At 34.1% G+C, this 17,234-nt stretch overlaps 2 protein-coding genes across 2 annotated transcripts; both read left to right on the top strand.

Moving 5' to 3' along the window:
• Positions 1-2,755: 2,755 nt before the first annotated feature.
• On the top strand, positions 2,756-5,194 carry LOC140827446 (uncharacterized). The gene has a single exon (XM_073190118.1). It carries the CDS (start codon positions 2,756-2,758, stop codon positions 5,192-5,194), a length of 2,439 nt encoding a protein of 812 aa, XP_073046219.1.
• A 2,570-nt stretch (positions 5,195-7,764) lies between these two features.
• Positions 7,765-9,124, top strand: LOC140827825 (membrane protein PM19L). The gene is made up of 3 exons (XM_073190676.1): positions 7,765-8,046; positions 8,174-8,351; positions 8,682-9,124. Exons 1-3 carry the CDS (start codon positions 7,917-7,919, stop codon positions 8,908-8,910), a joined length of 537 nt encoding a protein of 178 aa, XP_073046777.1. The 5' UTR covers positions 7,765-7,916; the 3' UTR covers positions 8,911-9,124.
• The last annotated feature ends 8,110 nt before the right edge of the window (positions 9,125-17,234 follow it).

Raw genomic sequence — 17,234 nt, 5'->3', positions numbered from 1 at the left:
ATATATGTATCTATATATCGGGCATGTCCCGAAGATATGAGTTGTTATATGTAGTTGATTTTGATTATGTGTAGACAAATTTTGTGATGTGATATGTTTAGATGAGACGTTATTATATACTATTTTTAGTATCATAATTATAGTTGACACATTTTGGGCACATTGTAAAGAAAATTTTTACTCGTTTTCCGTTATAATTACTTAATCCTAATCAAATTGGATAAAATTAGGCGTTAAGGGCCCACGCCGGTTGTTAATTTCGATTTTTGAATATAACAACAACAAAATCTCGATTTGTAAATAGGTTCGTTATTTGATCCAGATTCCAATTAGATCTAAACATATATGTAAAATGAGCATCCAGTTATTACATTTGTTGATTCAATTTCAATGAAGCAGAAAATATTGATTTTGAATAAGATAGAAGTTGTTGGGGGTGCAATTGTGGTTATTTTTAAGAGAGCAATCGAAACGTAACGTTTAAATTTAATTAAAAATTTGGTCAAAATTTTTGTTTAAAAACACATTTGAAATAGAAAGATCTTTAGAGAAAGGAAAAGATAAATGGCGATGGAAGAGAACCATATCAATTAAAAGTATTTTGTACACAATTTATGTGATATCAATAAAATAAATTTGTATGATATTATTATTTTTAGAAAAATTACTTTAACAGATATTTTATAAATTCTAAAAATCACATAATTGTTTGACATAAATTAATTTTAATTGAGTTCAGCCATATCTAACCAATACTTTATATATTCACTTTTCAGATTCCATAATATTTTGTCAAATATTTAAAATACTACTATTTTAAGCGTAAATGGTATACCTGTTATCTGCTTTCGTAAGTTCTTTATTTATTTTAAGAAAAAGAAAGACGAGTTTCGGATTTTTCCATGTCAAAGATTTTTTGGTTTTTCTAATATTTTGATTTTAATAAAGTCTTATTTTATTTTTTTATTTTTACTTTTTAAATAAGGTCAGTTTTTTTGGATTGAGGGATAGTTTTTAAAAGTGAAATGAATTTTTATTCTTAAATATTCCTTAAATAATATTGATATATATAAATATAAAGTTTTATCTTTCTGAACTATTAGATTTTTCTTAATTAATTTTTTCTTTATTCGATAATATTGTGATAATATTATTGATATTAATGATAAATTCTCTAGGTATTTTATTACTATTCTTTGTTTTCTATGTGTGTAAGACCTTATACAAAGAATAAAATCTAGGGATAAATGAGAAAATAATAAAGAAAGAATAGGAGAGCAGCTCGGTAGATAAGAATCCGTAACTTTCATTATTGATTGTTGAGTCGTCTGGAAAACTGAGAAGTGAAGTTTTGCGTGATTAACTTACATTGTTTTGTCGTAAGGTATTGGAGACACTCGAAGATAACATTAGTGTAAAGTGTTGGTCGAAGAGTTACTTGTGGTTCTGAGTTTTTGGCAATACAATCTGTGCATAATTGATTCTGTGTTATTTTAATCTTAAAATTTTCTTTGTGTGGTTAACTAATTTATTTTGCTACATTTTGTGGATAATTTTTACAATACTTACACACAATACTTAAAATTTGATACACACAATCTAAATATTTTATGTACTTTTATATTAAACAAACTAACTCTACCAAAATACATTGATATCGGAAACCAATTAAAAATGATAATGAGTTGGGTATGGAGACAGATCTACTGAGACCCAAGACTTGACCTTTTGGAAATTTACACACATATGACTTGATCCTTGGACTCATACACGAATTTTATGGATTGAAGTCAGGGGTGGATTTAGTGTAAGGCGAACGGGGGCCACGGCTCCCCCCAAAAAATTTTAAAAAAATTTTTAGTATATATTAATTTTTTTTAAACTAAATATATAAACAGATATATATATATGTGGCCCCCCCAAAATGAAAGATACGTCCATGTATCTCAGTGGCTAAAGCCAATTATAACAATTGCTCCACCCGATTTCGAAACCTGATCACTACAAAAAAACGGACACCATAGCGACGGTTTTGTTAAAACCGTCGTTTTCGACGACGGTTTGGTTAAACCCGTCGCAATATAGCGACGGGTTTGCAAAAACCGTCGCCGATCAAGATCGGTGACGGTTCTTGTCAAAACCGTCGGTATATAGCGATGGTTCTTAATAAAACCGTCGCTATTTTTCTATATATACCGCCCTTGCCGAACATTTTCTTAAACGATTTCGTCCATATCAGGTAGTTGTTATACTCTTATCAATTTTTTCGGAGTATCGATTTTTTTATTTTGTACTGACATTGTTTCGTATTTATCTCGTAGATTTGCTCGTCGATGTGATCTTCCATCTGGTTCTTCGTGGGCTGTATTGCTGTAATTAATTAGTTTGTTCCATCTTTTAATATTTTGCTCTTTGTTTTATTGCTGTAATTAATTAGTTTGTAATTTGTTCCACCTGTTTCCAGATTGATTTCCTCACTATTTCCAGTCACCGGCAAAGCTCCCTGGAGTCTTCTTCGGCGAGCCGCCGTCCCGGGTCAGGTAACAACTGGATTCAGCTGCGTTTTTGGTAATTATTGCTGGAAATAATTGACAATACTCATACTTATTTTCAGAAAGAAGGTAATTCTACATCCTCTTGAACTTATGGATTATTGAATTCATGTTTGATTTATGAGATTTTATTGTGTTATGATGTTAGTTGATTTAAACGATCAGATTTTATTTATTGTTTCAGGTGTAGTTTTTTTTCATAAATGGGAAAATCTGGTACAATTGATAAATTCTTTAAGAGGAAGATACCAAATCAATTAGATTCACCCAACTCTACAGCTCAGTCCATAGCCTCGGATGATAATCTTCCACCTGAGGTTGAGTCTCAAAAGTTTAGAAAGGTTGAAAATACCGGGGTTGATCTTAACTTGTTAGAGCGTGATCCAGGATTGTGTCGACAAATATGGGAATACTCTCCCAATGAGCAAGAGGAAATTCGTCGAACTTATCTAAATCTGAAAGCATTTCAGCCAATACTTTCAGAATACCCACTAAACAAAAAAAGTCTCCATCCTCGCAGGTTTCAATCGTCCTGGTTTGAGCTTTTTCCTTGGTTAGAGTATTCCCTAGCAAAAGATAAAGCTTTCTGCTTTCCATGCTTTATCTTTAACAAGCCATCTGGATGTCCGAAGCAAACTGCATTTACAGTTGATGGATTTGATAATTGGAAGAAGGTTCGAAGTGGAAAAACATGTTCTTTCCAATGCCATATTGGAAAAGATAATGTATCATCACCCTATCGTATTGCAGAAAAGGCATGTGATGATTTAATGAACCAACCTCGACCTATACAAAGATTTTTCGACAAAGTTAGCTCAGAAACAGTTGCAAGAAATCGTCTTCGGTTGAAAGTTGGTATACATGTAGTTCGGTTGCTTGCACTTCAAGGCGTTCCTTTTCGAGGTCATGATGAGAGCTCTAATTCATCTAATCGTGGAAATTTTCTTGAATTTCTTGATATTGTGGCCTTGTATAATGATGAACTTTCATGTGCAATAGAGAAAACCCCAAAAAATGCCAAGTACACATGCCATGATATTCAAAAGCAAATACTTCACATGTTCTCAATCCGAATGAAAAATATAATTCGTGAAGAAATTGCAGGGAGCAAGTATTGCATAGTCGTCGATGAAGCTCGTGGTGAGTCGAAAAGAGAACAATTGTCTATAGTGTTGAGGTTTGTGGACAAAGATGGATGCATACAAGAACGTTTTTTTGGGCTTGTTCATGTGTCAGATACGACAACTTTGACATTAAAGAATGCTATATATTCTTCTTTGGCACATTACAATTTGGATGTTCAAAATATTAGAGGTCAAGGTTATGATGGTGCTAGCAATATGAGGGGTGAGTTCAATGGATTGCAAGCTTTAATTTTGAAAGATTGTAAGTCGGCTTATTATGTTCATTGCTTTGCCCATAGACTGCAGTTGGCTCTTGTTGGAGCAACAAAAAATGTAACTCCCATTCATCAGTTTTTCGATAAATTAACTTTCATAGTTAATATTGTTGGTGCTTCGTGCAAGCGTAATGATGAATTGAAGGAAGCTCACACAGATGACATTGCTCACTTGATTTCTATTAATGAACTTGAGACAGGGCGTGGACTTAATCAGTTGTGCACTTTACAACGGGCAGCTGAGACGCGTTGGAGTTCTCATTTTAGATCTGTGTCGAGCTTGATCAAGATGTTTAGTGCATCATGTACGGTATTGCTCAAAGTTATGGAAGATGGGCTTCCTTCCCAACGAGCAGATGCAACATCTGTTTATGATGAAATGACTTCATTTGATTTTGTATTCATCTTGCATCTTATGAGAGAAATTATGGAGATCATAGATATTCTTTTTCAGACATTGCAACGTAAGTCTCAAGACATTTTGAATGCAATGGAGCTAGTGTCATCTACAAAAAAATTACTTCAAGAGCTAAGGGATGACAAATGGGATGATTTGCTTGAAAAAGTGAAGTCTTTTTGCGTGGCTCGTAATATTGATGTTCCTGATTTTAGTGCTCAATATGTTGATAGGCGAGGTAGAGCTCGTCGTCATCAAGGCAATTTCACCATTGAGCATCATTATCGGGTAGACTTATTTTATGCTACGATAGATTCACAAATGCAAGAAATTAATGTGACTTTTAATGAAGATGCGGTGGAGTTACTTATGCTTAGTTCTGCCTTAAATCCTCAAAATGCATGTGACTCATTGAGATATCTGGATATATGCAAATTGGTTGAAAAGTTTTATCCACAAGATTTTACTAGTGACGAAAAAGAGCGACTAGAGATGCAGTTGAAGCATTATGAGCATAATGTAGTTATAGGGCTATACTACAAAAGTCTTTCAACTCTTTCTGAGTTGTGTCAATGGTTGGTGAAGACTAAAAAAGCTGATATATACGACCTTGTTTTTAGAGTGATCGTGCTTGTGTTGACTCTGCCAGTTTCTATAGCTACTACAGAACGATCATTCTCAGCTATGAATATCGTCAAAGCTTGGCTTCGGAGCAAAATGGAGGATGATTTTCTCTCGGATGCATTGATGATATTTATTGAAAGAGAAATTGCTAAAAATATTTGTATTGATACTATCATTGAAGATTTTGAAAACTTTAAGGAACGTCGAATTCTTTTTAGTTAGAAATACTTTTGTTAAGAAACGTACGGTTGATGTTTTGTTCAATATAACCCGTAGAATTTTTGTCTTTTCCATTCTAAATTTTTGTTTGTCTTTTGTAAACGACCCCCCCAATGTCGAAATCCTAGATCCGTCCCTGATTGAAGTCGTCAGACCCGTCTAACCAATCAAACAAGCATATTTTTTTTAAATATTTGACATTTCTAATTTTTAATTAGTACATTTATAACAAAAAATTAAACAAAATAACTCAGTCACTGTCTTATTACAAAATCAATTCAATAAAATTAATCAGTAAAATATAGGTAGACAAGCTGATATATTTTTCGTAATTAAATTAAATAATTGCCTACAAATACTTTGACATGGCAAATGATATGGTTTTCTACATTTTAATATAAAAACGGAATTAAAAAAATCATTTGCATTATTTTAGGAGCAACGACGAACACGAGGGAGTAAAAATATAAACATGTAATATATATATATATATATATATATATATATATGTATATATATATATATATATATATAAAAGACATTTTCATAAGAGCTCTAACCAATCCCCTCCATATCCATCTTCATATTAGCTGATATGCACACTAGACAGGCTAAAATCAAACTCCCGGCTAGAAGTTTTAGACCATACTTTTGTTTCTCAACTTCCTCTTTAGACGAATCATCAATGCTTGTTGTGATAGTCTCTACACTGTCATAGAAGTGCTCTACTGGCGGAACATCGGGAAAAAGACCTCTCCTGAAGATGTCGACTAAATCACACCAAAAATGATCTAGGGGATAGTCACTGAACCAGAAGTTCTATTTTAGAGCAATGGGTATAGCCAATGATATATATATATATATATATATATATATATATATATATATATATATATATATATATATATATATATATATATATATATATATATATATCATATGTTAAAACGAATATAACATGTAATATGTTAAAATTTTTAACATATTACATGTTATATTCGTTTTAACATATTACATGTCATATTCGTTTTAACATATGAGATAACATGTAATATGTTAAAATTTTTAACATATTATATATATATATATATATATATATATATATATATATATATATATATATATATATATATATATAAAACGAATATAACATGTAATATGTTAAAATTTTTAACATATTATATATATATATATATATATATATATATCATATGTTAAAACGAACATGTTATATATATATATATATATATCATATGTTAAAACGAATATAACATGTAATATGTTAAAAATTTTAACATATTACATGTTATATTCGTTTTAACATATGAGATATATATATATATATATATATTACATGTTATATTCGTTTTAACACACTCATATGTTAATTGTCTCATATTAATTAGATAAATAATTTGGGAGTTGTAAATATGAGCTTGGACAATCCTCTCCTCTTGAGCTAGCTTTTGGGGTTGAGTTATGTCTAAGTTTCAATCTTAACATAGTATCAGAACTCACCGTTATGTGTTGGACTACCTATAGTTATGCCACCCGTTCTGCCCATAATTGGGTCATTTGTAAACTCCACGCTCCATATGTTCATTCTTGACCGTGAGATGGGTATGTTAATTGTCTCACATTGGTTGGATAAATAACTTGAGAGTTGTAAATATGGGCTTGAACAATCCTCCCCTCTTGAGCTAGCTTTTGGGGTTGAGTTTGATCTAAGTTTCAATCTTAACATAGTATCAGAACTCAGGTTCCACCGTTATGTGTTGGACTGCCTATACTTATGCCACTCGTTCTGCCCATAATTGGGTTATTTGTAAACTCCACGCTCCATATGTTCATTACTGGGCGTGAGAGTGGTGTGTTAATTGTCTCACATCAGTTGGATGAATAACATTGGAGTTGTAAATATGGGTGTGGACAATCCTCCCCTATTGAGCTAGCTTTTGGAGTTGAGTTAGGTCCAAGTTCGATCTTAGCATGGTATCAAAGCTCATGTTCCACCGTTGTTCATTCCTGTACGTGAGAGTGGTGTGTTAATTGTCCCACATCGGTTGGATAAATAACTTGGGAGTTGTATATATGGTTTTAGATAATCCTCCTTTCTTGAGTTAATTTTTGGAGTTGAATTATGTTCAAATTCCAATCTTAATATCGTACGCGATCCTAAGAGATCGAGTCGGATATCCGTTATACCCTTACCCATTGTCATCATTACCACCAAGTACTCACATTCCCTGATATTTAATTTTTAAACAATTTCATTTCAGCAAATAAAGGTTTACAAAACAGACGGCATGTTCTCACATTCGACTCCAAAAAGGTACATCCCCAGAAGGCACCAGAGAAAGGCAAAAGAAAGAGATAAGATATAGTTTAAAATATTTCAAGAATGTGTGACGAACCCTAATTAAAGACAAAGAAGACAGATACGCAAGCAAAATCAAGTAAACAATTAACTCCATCGACAAGTGTCTCTCCACATGTTAGAACCTCAGCCCACAAGCATGCCACGTTTACTTCCACTAACCCTCTATATAATAATTTCACGCATTCCAACACCCAATCGTACCGCAGTCACTAAGCACATCTGTCTGCAGTGTGGGTTTTATCTACTCTGTCGTTCCTTTAATCGGCACAAGAATTTAATACGGATAAACGGTTCTGAGGTGGGTTTCGTTAAATAGATTTCGAAGGAAAAAATAAGAGATAAAAAATGGCGAGAGCAGTTGCGAGGACTTTGGCAGCTCCGTTGCTGTTTCTGAACCTGATTATGTATTTTATTGTGTTGGGTTTTGCGAGTTGGTGCATCAACAGGCATATCAATGGCACCACGAACCATCCAAGTAATTATTAGGCTATTTTTACTTCAAAAATTTTATCTTCCTTTATATATTTGTATGTATATATGTATGTATATCTTCTTGTGGAATATGATATATGAACGATATTTGATTTGATATACTACTTCAGGTATGGGAGGAAATGGTGCGACACCATACTTCTTGACGTTTTCTATACTAGCTGCTGTTTTAGGGATAGTTTCCAAAGTTGCCGGCGGCGGCCATCTCAGAGCTTGGAGGAGTGATAGTCTTGCCGGCGCAGGTGCATCCGCCGTTGTCGCTTGGGGTGTCACCGCTTTGGCTTTCGGGTAAATTAAACGGAGAAGACATGGATATTTACATAATACATTTTAATACTTAATTTGAAATTGCTTAATTTACTAATAAATTTTATATATGACTTCGTTAATTAATATTTTTAAAAATTCGATTTTATAAAGAACTCTCATCTTGTCTTTCTATAAATAAAAAAAATCAAGCAATACAAAAAATATTAGTAAATATTTTGTGATGCATAGAACTTTCTCTTCATGTACATGGGAATTTTTTTCTCAGAAAAACTATGAGAAATTTCTTCCATATAGGTGTACAGTATACAATCGATGGATATTAAATTATTAGCATACATTTATTCACAGATTGGCTTGCAAGGAGATAAACATAGGTGGATACAGGGGATGGAGGCTAAAGGTGCTGGAGGCCTTCATTATAATTCTTGGAGTCACCCAATTGTTGTACGTGATGCTGCTGCACGCCGGGTTCGTGAGCAGCCGATACGGCCCCGGATACCGAAACAACGACTACGGCACCGGGGCGGGTGCGGAGCCGGTGCCCAAAGGTGCGGGTGCGACGGGGACCAGGGTCTAAATTTGCATCGTGTGCATGTATGGTATATTTTGTGTCGATTGTTTCATCTTTTGTTGTCGTGTGATGTCCTGAATTTGTTGATGAATTAGTGGGGTTTGTGCAAGTTGTGGTGGAAGTTTCTGTAAATTTTATTTTCTTTTTAAATTATCTTTGCTTGTGTGTTATGCAAAGTGTATCAAGATTCTTGTTGACAATGTATATATTATCTTTTATATTGCGGTGTGTATAAGAAATATTATCAGTAAGGTTAACTAAAGGTTAAGATAAACGGTTCGTTGATTTTTAGAGTTAATATTTGATTCGTTTTCAAATTTATATCAAATATTTTTGGAGTAAATCTGTTTTGAGATAATGTCACGAATGTATTATGTGAGACGGTGCAATTGTAATTTTGTGTAACGAATGATTATCTGTGAGACGATATAATCTTAAGTTATATTTTTTTTGTGTCACGAATGATTATTTGTGAACGGTATAATCTTAATTTATATTGTTTCATAAATGATTTTAATAGAAGATCTGTATTATTAGTATGATATATGAGATTATCTCATATAAATTTTTTATCATATTTTTGAATATATGAATGTTTTTTAGTCCAATTCTTAGTATAAATTATTTTGTTTTACATTAAATTGAACATGAATATATACTAATTTTTTAAAAATTCGAGATAAAATTATTTTATTGTTTAACGAATTTAATAATTTATTAATATAATATTCTCAAATTTCGTAAGTTGGGATCTCGATCTCCCAACAACATTAATATTTGAGTGATATTTTGTGAACATGTCGGAACTCAAAACTTCATTTTGAGTGTAACTTTTAGTTCGTGTCGAATCCGAATTCTAATTTTTTTATTATTATTCGGTGGAGTATAACTTGAAACTTCATTTTGAGTATAACTTAGTTTTAATTTTTTTATTGTTATTCTGTTTGAGTGTAAAATAAAATATTATTCGGTTGAGTATAACCTAAAACTTCATTTTGAGTATGACTTTTAATTCAGATTTAATTTTTTTACTATTACTCGGTTGAGTATTTAATTTTAATTCGTGTCGAATCTGAATTTTAATTTTGTCACTATTATTCGATTTGTTAGGTTAGTTTGATTATACAAAACTTAAAAATCAATCATTAAATGATGTCCAAAAAACGGTTTTTTTAGTAGGTATTTTGTGAGACAGTCTCACCAATTTTTATCTATAAGATGGATCAATCCTACCGACATTCACAATAAAAAATAATATTCTTAGCATAAAAAATAAAAAAATTTCATGATAACTCAAATAAGAAAAAACGATTTGTGAAATCGTCTCACACAAATTTTTATCTTCTTACAAACGAAAATTGTTCAATATCAAGTTTTGCCAAAGTATATTAAATTTTATTTCTAGTATACTAATTTTTTATTGTTAGCTTATTTTAATCAAAATTGAGAAAATCAATAATTTTTGTTGTCTTATTATAAACTTTATCGACGCAATAAAATAAAAAAAAGAAACTGATGGAGAGACCGTTGTTATCCAACCACCAAATTTAATTCTTATCCTCAACAGGACAGAGTGTCTTATTTCTCCCCGATACGACGTTTGATAGTGACCAGTGTAATAGTGAGGACAGGGAAAGAGAGATTTTTTTTTTAGGTAAGGTTTTTTAATAAGAATTAAATAAAATATTATAGTTAAATTTAGTAAGCAAAGAAAGATGGGTTAATTGAGATTCAGTACATTTTGAAAATGGAGTTGGGTTTTAGTACATAGAAAGAGAAATTTTCTTCTAAATTGCCAAATTTGCCCTTTTGTCCTATTCAAATTTAATTGATCCCCCCGCTCTCGAAAATGGTATCAGAGCCGAAGGTTGATTTATTTCAAACACAAATTTTATTATTACTAGCAACTAAATGTACGAGAAGGAGAATTTCGAAAAAAAATTATGAATCCGAACTTTAGTTCGAGAAGAATAACTTACAAGAACTATTCCAATATTTTGGAATATACACAAGTTTATCTAACTATTGTTAGATATCAGAAACAGGAGAACAAAAGAAATTTATCTCTTGATAAAAGATAGCAGTGTTTGCAAAACGTTGCATACACAAAAGGTAGATTCTTACAGGCCAAAAAGACCAGATCTTCATTGATCTGTTAAATATGCCAGGGACTACCATCCAGTTCGAAATTGAACTTATTTCGCTAGAAATAATTCAATTAGAGCAAGAATTACAGCGAAGTACATGCTTCACTGAACTCAGCACAAGAGGTATGCGTTTACAAGACCTAAAGAACCGTAAAAACATACTTCAAAGTCTACTCAGAAGAAATTCTTCAGAGAACAATGGATCTGTATAGACAGCAGATCTACGAAGGGAAGCAACAGCACCCTCAGGTAAAAATTTATGATTCAGAATAATAAATTTCTGGAGATAGTACCAAACTCCTCTAAGCTCTCTCTGGATCTTAGAGAAATCCAGAAAACGGTACAAAACTATGGCAATATGCTATATTATGTACCTCAAAGGATTGAAAAGGTCCTAGAAAAACAAGAAGAAATTCTTGAGATCTTAAAGGATATTCAAACAAGAATACAGAAACTAGAACAACAACCAAGTTCTAGTAGAAGAACTTCAGGAGGCTGGTTACCACCATCCTTTGGTACCGAACCTTTGTTACATCAACAAGGGAAGGCCAGAGTGGTGTCAAAACCTTTAACTGAAGAAGAAAAGATGATCAATCTAATCAAGTCTGTCTCATAAAAGAAATTGATCTGATGACAACTTTAGAAAAGATTGGTTTGGAGGATCTACAAGAGCTTGCGGAATCTTTCGCAAATCTCAAAGTAGTAGATCTAAAGATGAATACAGCAGTAGGTGAAACACCACCTGCAATAACCTGGTCATCTTCTCAGGAACCACCAAGGGAAAGTATGGGATCTCATAATGTAAATATGAGAGAATCTCAGACTGACTTCCATACTGGTGGAGGATCACACCCAGCGGGAACAAGGGCAAGGAGAACTCAAATTCCTTTGCATCAAACACCCTATGGGAAAACTGTTTTAGATCCTATACATCCTTACGGGGTTATGCTTAACCTTGATATTTTGGACTTCAAAAACAGAGAAGATCTCATAGACGATTGGACATCTGCTATGAGGATTGCAGCAGGAACACTTGATCTCAACAAAGAAGGATTTATTAAACTTTTGGAAATGAGTCTTATGGGATCAGTAAAAATTGCTTGGGACATGACTTCATCAGACATGAAAGAGTCAGTCCTAGTTGGGGAATCTCTTAGTGAGATCGCGGGAAAAATGGCTACCCTATTTAAAGCACACTTTATAGGGGTAGACTATTTCAACAGTCAAGATACAGAGAAGAAGAAGAAATACACTCAAGCTCTGTATAGTCTTGAATTACATGACATATGTTTGGTGGATGAATACATTATGTTATTCACTAAATACAGATGGAATTCAGGAGTCGAAGAGGATATAGCTATGCAGCTTTTCTTCGCAAAAATGCCGAGCCCTTGGAGAGAAATGCTTATAAGGGAATACGTACCTGGTAATCCAGATACGTTGGCAAGAAGAGCCTCTTTCCTTAAAGGAAAACTGGCAGAATGGTGCCATATGGCAGCATTACAAAAGAATTACAAACGCTTAAGGGGTATCAACAAAAGAACTCCTTTGTGTTGTAAAGAAAATGATCTTCCAACAATAATTGGAAGTAAACCACAGAAGCATAAAAGGAAAAGCTTTAGGACTCATCCTTATGCACGAAGTGGGAAAAGTTCTTGGAAACCAAGAACCGTATGGTCTAGACAGAAAGCCAGATCTTATAAATCTGGACAAAGAAGCGGACCATCGAGAAGTAGGATATCATCCCAAGCATCGAGTTCATCTCGAAGCACAGGAAGAACACCTACAAAGAAAACTTTCAGAAGAGCTCATACTAGAGCCAATGAAAGTTTCAAGGATTGTAATTGCTGGACATGTTGAGCAAGAGGTCATATTTCGACCAACTGTCCAGAAAATGAAAACAGAGGTATTAAACGCTTTGATCCTACCCCGGATATTGAAGAAGCAGTTTATTACCAAGATCTTATTCAAGTATACCGATTTGAGGACATCGCCTCAGATGAAAGTATATATGAAGAAGAAGAAGTCTTAAGTCAGGAAGACTCTGATGGAACAGAATCGGAATCTGACTGAAGAAGAGGTGTTTCGACACGAAACACATGAAGATCTGTCTGGGTTTTTCAGTCAGACAACAATATCTCATAACATGGTTCAAAGAATCATGAGAGAAAATCCGAGTCTACAGAGATATCAAGGTTTCTCTGCAGGACAGGTAGAAAAGTTCTTAGGAAGTCTTGGCCTAAGAAACAGAAAGCATCATCTAATCTATAAAGTTTCTAGAAGGGAAATGGCAATCCCAATGGAACTTACAGGAAATAGAATGGAGATGCAGCTAATTCCTTCCGAAGAAATCAAGGAAGAATTACAAAAACTCAAGATAGAAGTAGCAAGGACTATGTCCTGGATTCATATAGGAGCAATCCAGATTATGATAAAGGCTACCTTCAAAGAAGGGATAGATTCACCAATTGATATCGCTATATGCGATAAAAGAATGGGGAATCTACAAGATTCAGTACTGGGGACAATCTCAGGAAACCTCTGTGCAGGAAAAATTGTAGGAGTAATCTATCCAAGGATAGCCTACAACCTGGCAGATCGAGATTTCAGCCGAGCCTTGACATTGCATCAGAACTTCAAGGAAAAAAGGTTGATGAAAGAAGGTAATAGACCCTATTCTATTACCTATCAGATTTCATATGCTCTATCTAATACACATCATTCTGAATTGTTTATTAGAAACGAGTTTATAGAAATCCCTGAAATATTCGGAAAAGTTGCACAGGCAATTTATCCAGAAAGAGTCGAGTTTCCTTTAATACAGGAAACAGATATCCAAATCCAAGACAAACCGATTCTACAAAGGAATCAAAGTCTTAGATTAGAATTAAGAAGACTATCTTTTCAAGGAGATAGAATTACAAGTTACAGATGGGATAAAAGGCCTGTCATAAACACCCAACAGGAGCTGAAAAGTTTTTCTACAATAGGAAAACTTAGATGCCCGGAAGGGTGGAAGGAGGTTGAAATAGTATTTGATATTACAAAGCAAAGGAATCAATTTCCTTGTAATTCAATATACTATTTAGAACAACCTGCGATGGGAACTTACCAAGGACTGATTAATATCGGAGAATTGGAAGTCCATATTCAAGGAGTTCCGGGAAAAGAATCAAATCGACTGATTCTTGGACTAGAGTTTCTCGAGGAACACAAACCTTGGAAACGTCTAGAACATGGAATGGAGTTTATGGCAGAAGAAAAAATGTGGAAAATCCAATGACCACAAGTCCATTCTCCATATACATTCCAGTAGGAATGTTGTATGAACAATATAAGGCAGAATACTTTGCTGCATATATTGATTCAGGTGCTGGAATATGTACAGCGAAACGAGGCGTTTTTCCAGATAATTTGGAAGAAGAGTTACCAAAGATTGCTGGAAGAGATTTTTCCAGAAGAATCTTAATCTTATGTAAAGGGATTAAGATGACTGAAATTATGATTGGCGGTGCTGGACAAACACCTTGGTACATGGTAAAAACACCACCAATTTATTTTCATGATACAGGAGCTGACATATTGTTAGGAAATAATTTCCTACAAATGTTCAAATCCTATACACAAGAAAATGAGACTAGAAGATTAGTGTTCACAACACCATGTGATCACAAAATCATAGTCCAAAGACTTCGAGAAGCATTTTACAGAAAATTGCCGATCCAGTTTCGCAGCAAGCGTGGTGATTCAGGAAAACTTCTGAACCCAAAAATGAAAGATTCAAGACGATTTGGAGAAACAATGCTCCAGTTGAGAGCAGATAAAGAACTCCAACCAGAAGATATAGAATGCCTTAAGATAACTCTACAAACAAATGAAGTAGAGTTCGAGTCTAAGGTATCATTGGAAGATGTCAAGAAGAGGATCAAAGAAAATTACAACGAAGATCCCTTGGCATGGTGGGACAGAAATCAACTCAGGGCTTGCCTTAAGATTAAGGAAGGCAAAGAGTATGAATTTGTCCGTTGTAAACCCATCCCAATGAACATCATTGATCAGAGGGATATGCAGATTATAATCAAGGAACATTTGGACCTTGGATTGATCAAAGCAGGAATGTCACCATATAGCAGTCCAGGTTTTCTGGTAAGAAATCATGGTGAGATTAAACGAGGGAAACCCAGATTGGTTATTAATTATCAAGAAATTAATAAGATTCTGGAGTTTGATGGGTATTTTATACCTAGTAGAGAACACTTGATTAGTTGCATACGCAACGCCAAGATATTCTCTAAGTTTGATTGCAAGTCCGGATTCTATCAGATTCGGATGCAGGAAGAAAGCAAGAAATTCACAGCCTTCTCCACACCACAAGGACATTATATCTGGGAGGTATTACCAATGGGATTGGCTAATTCACCACAGATATTCCAAAGGAAAATGGATAATCTCTTTAAAGATTATTTTAAGTTTATGTTTGTTTACATCGACGATGTTTTGATAGCATCTAAAGATATGAATGAACATGTTAAACATTTGGAGATTTTCTCTAATGTTTGTATAAAAGAAGGACTGGTTTTATCGGAAAAGAAAGCAGTCATTGCTACAAGAAAGATTGAATTCCTCGGAATTGAAATCGATGAGTCAGGAATAATTCTGCAAGAACACATAGTGGAAAAGGTGCAGAATTTTCCAGAGAATCTCAAAGACAAGAAGCAACTTCAAAGTTTTCTAGGGGTTGTTAATTTTGCTGGGATGTTTATCAAAAACCTAGCAAAACACAGGAAAGTGTTCAGTCCATTGTTGAAAAAAGATGCTAGATTTATATGGACAGAATAACACACAAAAGGACTTATCCATTTAAAGAAGGTTTGCAAAAATCTTCCAAAAATGGCTATTCCTCAGGACGAGGATGATCTGGTATTATATACTGATGCCAGTGATCATTGGTGGGCTGCAGTACTAACCAAGCTCACACCAGATGGAGAACAACCATGCAGATATTGTAGTGGGTTATTCTCAGATGCAGAAGCCATAAGATGGCATATCAACGAAAAGGAATTCTATCTAGTAAAAAGGGCTTTTGAAAAATGGCCGTTATTTTTACTTGCAAAGAAATTCACTTTGAAAGTTGATAACACTCAAGTTAAAGCCTTTTTGAGGAATAGAATTGAGTCTAAACCAGAGAAGGCTAGATTATTACGATGGCAAGCTTTATGCCAAAATTATATTTTGATATTATGATAATAAAATCTCATGAAAATATTCTTGCAGATTTTTTAACAAGAGATGGACAGCATTGACATTGATGCTATTATCAAGATGCAGAGGCATTTGAGGGAACACCTTGAAATGCTTCAAACCGAGTTCAACAAGTTAGCTGTTAACGCAGAAGTTGCGGGAAGGCTACAACAAGCTGATAAGAGAATTGTCTCTGAGCGAATTACAGGATGTTTACAGGCATATACTCAGTTATGGTCTGTAACGCAAAGGCCTATCCTCCAGGGCATTGAGAGACCACTGGTTTCTCAAATGGAGAGTTTTCGAGTACAGGACTCTATACCTGTAGCGGGGGATTCAAATACCCCTTGCACAAGTGTTAAGTCGGGATCATCACCAGATGAGTCGACTGAAACAAAAATTGAGACTCCTGATCCTTATCTTGAGTCCTCAAGTCAACCCTTCACCTCGGGGATTGAAGAGGGAGAGATCAACCTTAGGCCTCGTATTGACAAAGGCAAAACTAAGGTTGGTACTAACGAAGCAACCATTTCTCCATTTCAGGTTTACCAACAAAATTGGGAGAAATTAAAAACAAGAATTGGCATTAACCCAGCTACCAATCGGGTTGATGTTTCAGGGAAATATCCAAGGGTATGGATGAAACAAAATTCGTATCCAAAGGAGGTTAAAGCGTGGTATGAATTCGGGACTCTTGCCTCAGTTTATACTACATCACCCAGCTTTCCAGAAATTTCAGGTCTACCAAAATGGATCCAGGAAGCTGTTCACGAAACTTGGACGAATAATGATTATTTGTCCAGAGGAGATGTTTTGGAGCTATACTTTTTTAGTGCAGCACCAGAACCAGCAGGGAAAGGTTCTCACGAAGCCTTTCATTTCATCAAGCTAAGGAGGCCAGATTCAAATGTCCAGAAATTTATCAAGGACCCTCCGACAGAA

This window comes from Primulina eburnea, chromosome 3 (assembly GCF_022965805.1).
Source record: "Primulina eburnea isolate SZY01 chromosome 3, ASM2296580v1, whole genome shotgun sequence".
NCBI classification, from domain to species: domain Eukaryota; kingdom Viridiplantae; phylum Streptophyta; class Magnoliopsida; order Lamiales; family Gesneriaceae; genus Primulina; species Primulina eburnea.
Note: the sequence above shows the minus strand (reverse complement) of the source record. Positions and strands in the feature narration are given on the sequence as shown.